This window comes from Solanum lycopersicum, chromosome 4 (genome assembly GCF_036512215.1).
Source record: "Solanum lycopersicum chromosome 4, SLM_r2.1".
Classification (NCBI taxonomy): Eukaryota; Viridiplantae; Streptophyta; class Magnoliopsida; order Solanales; family Solanaceae; genus Solanum; species Solanum lycopersicum.
The window spans coordinates 25,930,879-25,944,379 of NC_090803.1; the positions used below are offsets into that span (position 1 = coordinate 25,930,879).

The 13,501-nt window shown below is 35.7% G+C and overlaps 1 protein-coding gene across 1 annotated transcript in view; it reads right to left on the minus strand.

Moving 5' to 3' along the window:
* Positions 1-3,026: 3,026 nt before the first annotated feature.
* Positions 3,027-13,501, minus strand: part of LOC101256275 (uncharacterized) — a 29,616-nt gene continuing 19,141 nt past the window's right edge. Inside the window, exons 9-12 of the mRNA XM_004237196.5 lie at positions 13,256-13,365; positions 6,763-6,875; positions 5,322-5,679; positions 3,027-3,551 (exon numbers count right to left, since the gene is read on the minus strand). Coding sequence (XP_004237244.1) covers positions 3,244-3,551; positions 5,322-5,679; positions 6,763-6,875; positions 13,256-13,365 — 889 coding nt within the window. The 3' untranslated portion in view covers positions 3,027-3,243. The remainder of the gene's footprint in view (positions 3,552-5,321; positions 5,680-6,762; positions 6,876-13,255; positions 13,366-13,501) is intronic.

Sequence of the window (13,501 nt, forward strand, 5' to 3'; positions counted from 1 at the left end):
TACTCACCCTCATCGAATGCGCACCCCTAATTTATCCAACCTTAGCTTCTTAATTCAATGTTTGTGTTAGCTTTTGCAATTTGATTTTCAACTTGATTACTTGTGATAAACATCATTCATTGTTGGTATAATATACATCTACCTCTAATTTCAAGTAGAATTTGACCTCTACTTCAAGTTGGATAATTATTTTGCAAAGGACCTCCGATAACATCTCACGTATCTATACTCGTGCATTTGGCCATTGCATCACATTTACATTCATAAGTCATGATTTATATCAAGATTTTTGTCTGCTTGTTTGGTTGAACCAATGAGATTTTTGTCCATGATAAACTGTTGAATAGTTCATTTATTCTTTGCCATTTATAGCTCAGGTTTATTTATGTAAGGAGTGAATTGAGCTAATCATTAGTGAGGTAACCATGGGAAAACCAACTTTAGTTTAGGGTCGATCGACCATACTATTAAATACACATTTTTTCTACTCTACGAGTTGTAGGAAAGGTGTGGCTTGATGATCGTTGAGAAATGACTTGTTTGGAGTCATCAGGGTGAGATGCTCGACTAATCATCTTCTATACCCTTACTTATTCATCTCTTTGTAACTTGATTTATATTTCATACAATTTTTGCTACTTTAGTAGCCCTTGTACACATGACACCCAAGTTTTGAGTGATTTTTCTCATGTTGCTTCATGAGTAAAGTGTGGCTTTCTACTTTTAACGTGTTACTACATTACTTTCTGTTTATGAACTTAATGAATTGACTTTATCGGTTGTTGATACTTTGCCTACCATATGGAGACGTTAATTCACAATAATTGGATCAAATTGAAAAAGAAAATTTGAACGCGAAATGAATCTTCATATAGTAGAATAGGGAAAAAGAGTGAAATGATAAAAACAAAATGCTAGAAACAGCGAGAGATAATTATATATACATAATATTGTATATACAAATGATTAAGCTCAAATTTAACCTTTGCAAGAAGTTAAGATTAAAATATTGCAGCTATCATATATTATTATAAGCATGAAGCCTCAAAGATAAAAGTTGAAAGACCAACTTACCCCTAAATATCAAAATATTGAACCACATTTATCATTTAATAATTAACAATTCTCTTAACCAAATTGTAAAAAAACTTAAAACAATTAAAACGTCTATTCAAATTTCTGCCACTATTGTGCTCTACATTTACCAATGTAAATTTTACCAAATATTGTTATTTAATGTTTAAAAATAAGTTATCCCTTCAATATTAACTACAATGTTGTAAAACATTTCATATCCATGGTTACTAATTTAATGATAAAACCCAAAAGTCTGTAACTGATTCATTAGTTAGGTAAATATTACATGGATATTAAGATGTAACACATAACTGAAATGAAACTTGAGTGGCTAAAGCGGAAGATCAAATGAAGAAAAAGATTACTCTTGATGAAATTTGACGAATAGAATAAGCCGAGTGAAGAAAATATATGTAATTGATTCAACATTTGGAGAGAAAATTCCTAAAGAATGGACTACGTATTTGTATTATTATAAGTGAGAAGCTCCAACATTAAAAATTGGATTACCATTTTGCTCTTAGACTAAATAAAAATATTACAAAACATGTAAATAATAAAATATTAAATAATTAAAAGTTGAGTAGTCATTTTAAAAATAAGTTATTTATCCGTAATTTTACTACATTGATAGAAATCTTTCATCTCCCCATTAATTAACTTAATACAGATTATGTGAACTCAATTTATAATCCTACTGATTTATATCTCACATTTACTATTTTTTTCCTTGAGCTTCCAAAAGTTATATGAACTTTTCATGTTCCTTATTAAATAAAATTGGAGTAATATATAGTCATGTGCAGTGATTTTCTACAGCTCAAGTCACATTAATCTTTCATCTTTAAGCTTTATATAATACTGATCAAAAAGGAAATAATGTTACACAAAACGGGACGGAGAGAATACATAGATCATTAGCAGCTATATGCCATAAAAGTTTGAATATATAATATATTGTTGATTGGTAACTACTTTATTCCTCTTATGTTCATTTTAATTCTCAAAAATATATATTTAATTTATGAAGATTTCCTTCAGTTTGCTAAATATCTTTTTTTTCTATATTTCAGATTTTATTCGGCAATTGTACGCCCTCTCATTTCTCACCATCAGGTACATAATTATTACGCTATTTACAACTCTCTCTCTCTCTCTCTCTCTCTCTCCCTCCCTCCCTCCCTCCCTCTCCCTCCCTCCCTCCCCCCTCCCTCCCTCTCCCCCCTCCCTCCCTCCCTCCCTCTCTCTCTCTCTCTCTATCTCTCTATCTCTCTCTCTCCCAATGTTATAAAGGCTTTTCACCTATTCTTTCAATTTGATCTAGGATTTTTGTAATGTTATCTAAGTCTTGTTGGTTTTTATTTGTCCTATTTTCTGAATTCCTGTTTTAAAATTATATAATTCTGTTGCCATTCTATTAAGACATAATTTTTATATAACTCATCTAAATCTTCTAACTCTTCTATTTCTAATAAATTTTCAGATATTATATTACAACCTATTTTACTGTATGCTGAATTATTTTCACAATTATCGTAACATTTTTCTTTTAATTTGTGTTTTATTTTATATATATAATCTAACAGAACACTATTGAGGTGGAATGGAACAAGGAGTAGGGGTTGTGGAGTGGTCAAGGGGTGAGGGTTTGGAGAATTGGGTGGATGTGTGGGGAAGAGACAATATATCTCGAATGCCACTTGTGCAACTTGTTTTCCATACTTCCGTAGGGAAATTATATTTCCCAATTTTTAAGGTACACGAGAACATTTTCCATTTTGACCAACCAAGCATATAAAAGTTGAAAAAAATTCCAACCACACAAAACACACCTTAAGTTCTAATTTGGTTTAGCTGATTGATAGATAATCGAGACAATTGGTGAGATGGAAGTGTCAGCACTCAGCAGCAAGCAGAAAATTGAATTCAGAAGATGGATTTGATATAGATTGAAGTTTTGAATGCAATTTTTAGGCTGATTTGATATAGATTGAAGTTTTGAATGCAATTTTTAGGCTGTTATATGTTCAAACATTTACTCTGGCATACAATAATAACCATGAGCACCTGTTGTAATTTGTTACCAGTGAAGCACTACAGCCACCATATCGAAGTCTTGTAGGCTGTAGCTACTCTGCTTTATGTCCAGTAAAAGTTGCAGTAACCCTAAAAATCAACAGGTAAACTAGTCAAGAAAGCTAATGTAAGAGGAGACGTGGACTTCCCGAACAAAGAACACCACTGAGGAAGCTTCCCAAGTACTGTTTCAGTTGGGGAAGTTATTCTATCAACATCTGTCCGTAGTTTTAGCAAAGGTTGCTTTGTGTTGCTATCCTTCTTGTGAGTTTGATTGTTGGCCCAGAAAAGAGTCAGACTGAATTTCCTTGGTGCCTTGTTCCCTCCTGAAAACTGAATTATGTGCCATGAGTCTGCATTGCTCTTGTCACCAATTGGAACCAACTCCTCAGGACCGTCTGCACCAACATCAATCCCACAAAATAGGGGAAACAAAAGATCAGAACAACACTGGAAAGAAATCCATTCTTACACAAGCTTTTAATAATATAGCCGTAATTTGTCATTGGGCGCGACTATTTCCACTAAAGAAAGAACATATCCATTATTCACGACTGAGTCAGTACTCAGAAGCTTTATAGACAAACCAAAATTCTCTCCACCAATTGTCCTAGCTCATATATTTTTCCTTCCCTTCTAGATCTATACAAGTCAATAAAGTAGTTGTCTCTCTCAACAATTATGTGCATGATTCAAACAAAGGTCACAAACACCCCCTCCCCCTATGTATACCACTAAATGTAATTTTCTCAACTTATTTTGCAAACTTGTTGCCTCATCTAGTCCTGCAAAACAATGTGGTCTAGAGAGCATCATGAGAGGCATTAACGACCTCAGCCACCCAATAGAACCATTTCTAGTGAGCATTGTTTTTTAGTGTGTAAAGCAACCAGGCTACATGGACCAAGTCTAATACCTGTTCTGCCATGCATTTAAGTTATAGCATGAGCAATTTTAACTCCAAGAGAAACTAAGAACTAGTAATGGAATCTTCCTTGGCACAATGCACAACTTGAGCACAACAAAATTCACTAAATTGTTTCTAATAAGTCAAGAAGACTACGTAAAATATCTACCTTTAAATTCTGACTGGAGATATCAAAAAGTGGAAATAGTTTGATACGAGCACAAAGTCAGACCAGGCTAGAATTATAGAATTAACAGAAGCAAATCCCCAAAAACTTTTGATTAGCATGATAAGATACTAGCAAGGCCTCAACTAGAATCTTAATCTTGTCAAGATGGAAAATGAAAATAAAACAGACCAAATTATTAATTTCATGCAACCTCTGTAAGAAACTAGTCATCTATCTACAAGAGTATAAAGAAGAACAATGATAAAAATCTTTGTGACCTTTTTAGGTGAAGGGCAAAAGCCTGATGAAGGTCCATGATATCTCAGGCATATGAAGAACTTACTTAGTCCAGATAAAAAGATTTCTTTTTAAAAAAAGGGTGGGTCAAAGGTGAATCATCTCTCCAGATAGACAAAGCTATAAAAACTGTGTTAAACAATGAACTGTGGAACAACATGGGAAAAGCATGATCAGAAAGAAGCTTCTAGTGTGTATTAGCCTTGTTGAATAGGAATCAATGTTGTCAAAGACGTGCTTAAGCCCTGAAGCGAAGCGTAGAACATGTTGAGTGCTTCGCCTCGCTTAATGTGTGCTCATTGTCATCATCAAGGCTAAAAGTCAATACTTTTCCATGCCAATAAGCGTCTCCTAGGAGGAGGCACTAAACAAATAATATTTCACGCTACCGCAAAAAAAAAACAATTTCTTTGTTCATATATTTGTTATTCATGTATATTATTATTAGTCTTGGACTAAACATATATATTTGTATTTTTTTCTCCATTTGTGCCTTTTCATTAAAGCCCATACACTTTTTTTGTGCTTAACACCCAACGGACCTTAGAGCCTTGTTGAACTTCTCGCTTTTGATAGACTGATAGGATAGTTCTATGGAAAAGCATTTTTCACCATGTAACTGAATCTTTTTTTGCGATGCATGTTCTTTGGAGAACTATTCAAGAGAATTCACAAGGAGAGAGAAATGTAGGCCTCTGAAACTCCCAAAATTTGACAGCTAGTGAACTGAAATAATGTATCTGAGCAAGTAGATAAGAAAATGTAATGACAACCTTCACGAGTATTTGTAAGTACCTTTCAACTGGAAATCCTCGACTTCATCAGTGTTGATACCCAGAGTCCAGCGTGTGGAAAGTTTAGTGTCAATGGATACATGAGTTACTCTATTGTCACCGTTGATATCATTCTCAACATGAATCAGAGGAATATCTGTCTCATGCCAGCCAATATTAGCATTTTTGTCACTCCAACAACCATACTTGACCGAAAATGTTACAAAATCAAGAGGCTTAACAGTGCCGCAAGTAAATCCTTCTCCAATCTGTTCAACTTCCTTAACTAGATTTCCTGGAGTAGTTGAAAATAAAGAAATGTAAGAGGCTGGCTCTTGCTTTTTGCCATTGGCTCCTGCCATATCTACAACATGCACAACCTGAAAACAATAGTTCAAATAGTCATCAGATTTTCACATGGTATCTATTCAAAATTCAATATCATTTTTATTTTAAGGAGAGTTGGACAACAAACTAGAGAAATATTTAATGTTTTGCAAGCTACTTTTGCTAAGGTTATAAGTATGTCCTGTGCAGAACTTTTGAAGTAATATACTCCTCACATATTCACATGGTGGAGTATGACTATGCACAAAGAGTTTATCCAATTTAAAATGATTTTGTGTATTATATCGTAACCGTAAGGAGATGGGGACTCCAGGCGCAGCAGTAGAAAAAGTCACTCAGTGAATAGGTGGATCATACACTTGAAAGACAGGAAGAGGGGCACGCCTGACCCTTTTGTTAGTATTCAACTGCTGAAGAGTGAAGTCTAGAGAGTCCAGCAAACGTACGGTCGTGTTGCTCTCTCCTTTTCCAGTACAGTTGCCAAATCTCTCTAATTCTGTTGTGATGAGGTAAAACTAAAAAATGAAAAATATAGACTAAATCCATTTAATTCCCCTTCATTTATGATAACCTGATGCCGTGGAGGGGCCTCGTCCTATTTTAGCTCTTATATATGGTGCTAAAATGGTAGCAGCGAGTGTTTTTCTTGTATCTCAGCTTAGAATATTAAAACAATAGGGAAGTTAGTGTGATAAGGAAGATATGAAACAATCAAACAATATAATTAATAATCAGTGGACATTGATTATTTCATTAATGAAAGCACAAAAAACAAATTGGAGCATCTCACTGTTCTTCCAACTTTTTTTTGATGAAGATAATTATTTTTTGATATGACGGGAACAACCCCTGATCTATAGTGTATACAAGTAGAGAATCCTACATAAAGTTGACTCTTTATACACGATGCTTCCAATCATCAGCACTGACCGGATATCATGATTCTTCAAACTTATGGATAAACCAAGGTAAAAATTGGCACCTTAAATGTGTTCAATATATTACTCCTACTCATTCAATTAAAACTGATGGATAAGGCTAAGCTGAGTTGTCATTCAAAATCAAAATTTATTATGTTGCATTTTGCATGGAAGATTGATAATTCATCAACTTACATTTACAGCTCTGGCAGTATCTTCAGTAAATGGAGGAACAACACCTAGTTGAATCACGGTGAGCGAGATGCCAAACAGAAGACAGGTCGTTATGATAAGTGGCACCTTTGCACCTGAAACTCAAAATGAGATTTTGATTTAAAGTTATGCATCACATACCAAATAATAGCCACACCTAGGTATTTCTATGTGATTTTAATTGCACTTGCTGAAAATTAAGTAATTAACTTTAGATGAGATTCTTGTCAGTCGTGTGGTCTTCTTGCAACTGTTTCAATGGAGGAAGGGGGATAAGTAGCTGGATCTTGTAACAAAATCCTGGTGATTATTTGTTGGATTATGATAGTAATTTGTTTTTGGATACTGCTAATTTAAAGGCTATAACATGCCACTGTTCAATTCTAAATATGAGGTTAAGTTTCTTCTTGGTATTGAATCAAATAAACATGTGCCTTAGGTTCTAAACCCTTGCTTGATGAAACACCAATACAGGCAAGACCTATAAGAGTATGAGGATCAAGAGTGAAATGACACATAGACAGCAGTCAAGATCGTAATGAAATTCTGATTCCAATAGAAAGCAAAACAATATGCTAAATCTTGGTAGAGAAAATAAAGTGCATTTTAAACATAGACTGGGATATAAACAGAAGCTATCAAATATACGAAAAAGCAACTAATTTTACACCAGACTGAGTTGTTATTTGGAACCAATCTTTATCCAAGATGTGCTGCACACTTAACCACTCTAAAGCATTTCAAGTCCTGTGTATCACTTCAATACAATTAAATCACCCACAAAACCAAAAGAAATCTGAGATTATTTTTAACTTAGAAACATGATTATCCATTCAGCTTTTTACTTGAACCAACATTCAAGGAATATAATTAACAGAGTGCCTCACGAAAAATACCACAACCATTCAGTGTTTAGTTATTTAGGTCTCATTTGTTTGCACTATAAGAAGGGTCTTAATCTTAATCATTTAAGGGCCTATTTGGAAAGTCACCAATAATTGGAATTGAGTTTAATTACACAGTCTGGCATGAATGTTTGGCCAAGTAATTACTTGGTTAGCAGGGAATTGAGTGTAATTGGGAGGGAGTAATTATACGGTGTAGTTACAAGGTTACTTCCTAATTTCTTCCAAACACACACTAAATCTCTTTTTCTTTTACTTCTGAATCGTAATAAGTCATGTTAAAGAATATGAGTAGTATATATATAATAGGCATATATATAAGATACTATATTATTATTATTTATTGGTTTTAATGTCTTTCCTTGGATAGAATCATTGTATAAGTATAAACTCATTACATATTCATGAATAAAGTGTATCGACTTCCACCATTGAATTACATAAGTGAGTTTGTGTTTTTTTATTTTACAATTATCTCATGGGTCTGAAAAGATCTGAGAAATTAAAATAACAATTCATTAATACTCCATCCGTTCATCACTGTCGCCGCCACCACCATCATTAATTACCCGCAACCGCCACACACAACCATCATTATCAACTATCAGCAATCACCATCCTCAATCAAAATCACCACCAGTGGCAATCACTACAATCAGCTATCACCACCACTAGCCACTATTTAATCACCATTACCACCAATCCAACGATCACCACTATATATCGTCAACCAATATCATTATTCACCACCATCATTAACTATCACTATCATTCACCAAAACTATCAGATGCCACCATCGCCATCCACAACAACAGTCATTAAACATCATCCTCAATTGGCACCAACAACCACCACCGCTAGCCGCCACCACCATTAAACACCTGATAATATTTAAGAGATGCTTTACTGATGTAGTACTACATTAATTTAGTAGTTTGTTTGAATTCTATATTTACTACTTTTAAGCAAATACAAGAATGATACATTTAGATGTTGAAAACAGACCGTCTTAATTATTTAGTAATCAGATCCTAATACAATGTCGTAAATAGTCATATGTGTATTAAGATTCAAACATCTAAACTTAATGCACATCTTAATATTCAAATATGAATTCAGATTTAAACGTATTAAGGTCTTAGTCACTTGTAAGCCCTTCCCTGTTCAGTCATGTGTATAAGGTTATTAGTTAAGATTATCCATCTGTTACTGCACACAATATAACCAGAGTTAGAATAGGAACTATCTTTGTTTGTTGTTTAGATTCTAGAAAACCCAGACGGTTAAGGCCTTATCCTTCATTCCAGATTCCATTCAAAAGCTTCGAGAGAACATAGAAGGTCACAATATCCCAGCAACTTCAAAATATTGTGGATGAAAACTAGGGCCTCTTTTATTAATTATTCATTTCAACGAAACATGTAATGATTCAACTGCCTTTAGGAGACAATTTTAAAGAAAAAAATCCTCCACTCTGGATTAAACAACACATACTCAAATTGAGCACTGAATTTGGGGTAGATTTTAGAGGATGTGAGGAGAAAGTAGAAGAGCTATTTATGAAAATTGACAATAATAAGCAAGGGAACAAGGGGGGCAAGAGAGAAGTCACAAAAAAAAAAAAAAGAGGAGCAAACGAATTGAAAAGCCTGGAACTGGATACAAATTTTATGAGCTTTGGCACTAGAAGTAGAGGGGGATACCTGGCAATAGAACAATAATGAAGCTAAACATAGTGTCATAGAATATAAGGGGGGTGAACTGTGCTTAGAAAGAGGGAAGTGATTAAAAAAATATTATGAAGAACTGGGCAGATGTAGTCTGTTTCCAAGAAACCAAGGTGGAAGGGGAAATTGAAAATATTGTGAAGAAAGTATGGGGGAATAAATGGGTGAATTATGCACAGGTAGAAGCCAGTGGAACCAGGGGAGGCATCGTTATTATGTGGGACAAAAGGGAGTGGGAAGGAGAAATTAGCAGTGTAGGGATGCATTCTGTCACCTGCAGCTTCACAGGGATACGTCAAGATTTCAGCTGGCAACTCACAGGTGTCTATGCTCCAAATGATTAGTAGAAAGGGAAGAGACTTGGTGGGAAATTGGTGCTGCCAGGGGGTTGATTGAAGGACCTTGGGTCTATGTGGGGATTTCAACACTGTGAGGTACCCATCGGAGAAGAAAAATTGCAACAAAATCAACAAAGGAATGACAGATTTCTCAGATTTCATAGAAGACATGGAGTTAGTTGATCCTGAATTATCTGGGGGAAAATACACCTGGAAGAAAGGAGACAGGCCTTCAACAGCAACCAGACTTGACAGAATTTTGTTCTCGGAAGAGTGGGAAGCAAAATTTAGAAATATAAGGCAGCACATACTTCACAGAGTGACATCAGATCAGTCTTCCATAATGTTACAATGCGGAGCGTGGGAAAACACAAAGTCATACTTCAAATTTGAGAACTAGTAGTTGGACATAGAGGTTTTCAATGACAGAATCAAAGGATGGTGGAACTCTTTCAGTTTCATTCGGAAATCTGACTATGTTTTGGTTGCAAAGCTCAAAGCACTTAAAGATAAGCTGAAAGAATGGAGCAAAACTGAAAAAGGAAACTTGGGAATACGAAAACAAAATGTCTTGAAACAGCTAGCTGAGTTAGAGAAGATACAGGAGAACAGATCCATGAGGCCAGAAGAGATAATCTCTAGAACAACATTAATCAGTGAGTTTGAAGACATAGCTAAAAGGGAGGAAATAGCATGGAGGCAAAGATCTAGGGCAGTGTGGCTAGAGCAGGGGGATAGAAACACTAATTTCTTCCACAGAACAGCAAATGCACACAGGAGAATGAATACAATCTCAAAGCTGAAAGTGAGGAGAAAATTTGATTGAACCAGAGGAGATACAGAAGGAGATAGTAAACTTATTATGAGGAACTATACTCTAAGCCAGAAGAATGGAGACCATACCTGGAGATGAGAAATTGTCCTATGATTCATGAAGAAGAAAACAAATTACTCTTGGCACCTTTTGAGGAGCAGGAAATTCTAGAGAGCATAAAAGCATGTGCAGGGGACAAAGCACCAGGGCCAGATGGTTATGGCTTTCTTCAACCAATGCTGGGACATCATTAAACCTGATCTGGTGGCTACAGTGCAGCAGTTCCATAAGGCAGAAAGGTTTGAGAAGAGAATTAATGCCACCTTTGTGGCTTTGATTCCTAAGGAAGTGGGAGCTGAGGGAGTTTACAAGATCGTTGCCAAACTGCTGGAAGAAAGGTTAAAGAAGGTGCTACACAGGTTGTAGACAACCAACAAATGGCATTCATAAAAGGTAGACAAACTGGATGCAGTGTTGATAGCAAATGAATGTGTTGAGTCTAGACAGAGAAGCAAGTGCCCTGGAATTCTATGCAAGCTTGATATACAAAAGGCCTATGATCATTTAAATTGAATTTCTTACTACTTATGATGCAAAGGATGGGTTTTGGAGCCAAATGGATTAGATGGGTGAATTCTGCATAAGCACAGTTAAGTTTTATATTTTAGTTAATAGAACTCCTACTGCTTTCTTTCCATCCCAAAGGGGGTCAGAGACAAGGTGACCCCCTGTCACCCTTTTTATTCATCTCAGCAAAGATGAAGCGTTGGATAAGGGGCGTTAGGGTGGACACCGGTGCCCAAAATGGCTTTCATATAACCCATCTACAATATGCAGATGATACTCTCATTTTTTTGTGAAGCAATGACGGGACAAATGTTGATCCTAAGAGTAATATTCATCATCTTTGAAGCAGTCATTGGTTTACATATCAATTGGGGGAAGAGTTTCATTTATCTCATAAATGAAGTGGCTGAGGTGGAAAATCTGGCAGGGGTTTTGGGTGGTAGGGTAGGGGAACTACCAACAATATACCTAGGTACGCCACTGGGAGGAAAGAGCAAATCTATAGGGATATGGAATGGAGTGATAGAAAAATGCGAAAAGAAGCTAACCAACTGGAAGAGCCAATATCTGTCTAGGGAGGTAGATTAACCATGGTTAATGTATGCTAGATGCAATACCTGCTTGTATGATGTCTGTGTTTCCAGCACCAGACAAGGTCATACAGAGGATAGATGCTTTGAGAAGAAATTTCTTTTGGCAGGGAAATGAAGACAAAAAGAAGTTTCATCTAGTCAAGTGGGAAGAGGTCATAAAAAACAAGAAAGAGGGGGGACTGGGGATTAGAAATATGAAGAAAAAAAATAAAAGCCTAATGCTGAAATGGCTTTGGAAGTTTATGACAGGAGAGAATATGCTCTGGAGAGAGGTGATTAGGGAAAAATATGAAATGGAGAATAGGTGGATGACAAAGATGGTGACTACACCATATGGATGTGGTATCTGGAGATCAGTAAGAAATCTTTGGCCTCAGTTTCGTTCTAGAATCAGATTCCAAGTGGGTAATGGAATGAAGGTGTCATTTTGGGAGGACAGATGGATAGCCCAAAGAACCCTGAAATAATTATTCTCAGACTTATATACACTGAGCTTGCAACAAAATGCAACCGTGGCTGGAATGTGGACAGGACAGGGGTGAAACTTACAGCTTAGGAGGAATCTAAATGATTGGGAGATGGGGACCATAGTGGCCTTCCATGATACAATGGCACAATTCAGTAATCTGACTAGGGAAGAAGACAAGGTTGTGTGGAAGATTGGCAGCAAAAGGGTTTTCAGTGTCAAGTCAGCTTACAAAGATCTCAATCATTCAAATTCAATGACAGGAAGGAGTTCTAGCCATGGCAGATGATATGGAAACCTAAAATCTCATACAAGGTAAACTGTTTCTGTTACTAGCAAAGGAAGCAGTGCTAACACAAGAAAATTTAAAGAAGAGAAAGTTCCAATTATGCTCAAGATGCTTTTTGTGTGAGGAACAGGCAGAGACAGTCAACCATCTCTTCCTGCATTGCAAATGGACAGATCAATTATGGATGATATTCAGCAGCCTTAGGAAGATCATTTGGGTGAAACCAAGAAACATAGCATAACTCCTGAATTGTTGGATCAATATAGGCAATACTACAATTAAGGAGTAGAGATGGAGGTTGTCCCAGCTTGTATATGGTAAACAGTGTAGAAAAAAGAAACCAAAGATGTTTTGAGGGCAAGAAGAACAATTTGCAGAATTTCAAAATGAATTGTATAGCTCTTTATTATTTTTGGTGTAAACAGAAAATTTTAGTACAGGCAGAAGAACTTTTTGATGTTATAGACTATTTGTGACAAAAAGCACAGGTGGAGTCAGTCTAATTTGTAATACTTTTGGAGGGGGCTACTTTAATGTAGTATACGTTATCTTTTCTCAAAAAAAACTACACAAAGAAAAACCCTAAAATTATGTAAGGTGAGGAGTTTGGGAAACTCTGTATGATAAAGTCATGTTTCTGAAAGTGCCCGCACCCCCACCCCTCCCGGGTTGGTGCAGAAATATCTTTAAGAAGTACTTATTACAGATTGATAGTAATATTAGCACATTTGCGTTAGCATACAAACAATATAGAAAAGCAACTTTGCAAACATACCTGAAATATGAATATATGACAAAAGATACACCAGCGTCAAACATGCTATGGCAGCAATAAACATTGCAACTATTACATTGCCCAGCCACTCAGGGTTGCTGCCAGGACTCCTACAAAATGTGAAACATTAAGAATGCAACACGCTGATTATTCTCCAGATATATAAAGATCACAAATCCAACAACAAACACAACAAATTGTTAACAACGATACCAATGTGTATCTTTTAGAATAAATTGGACAATA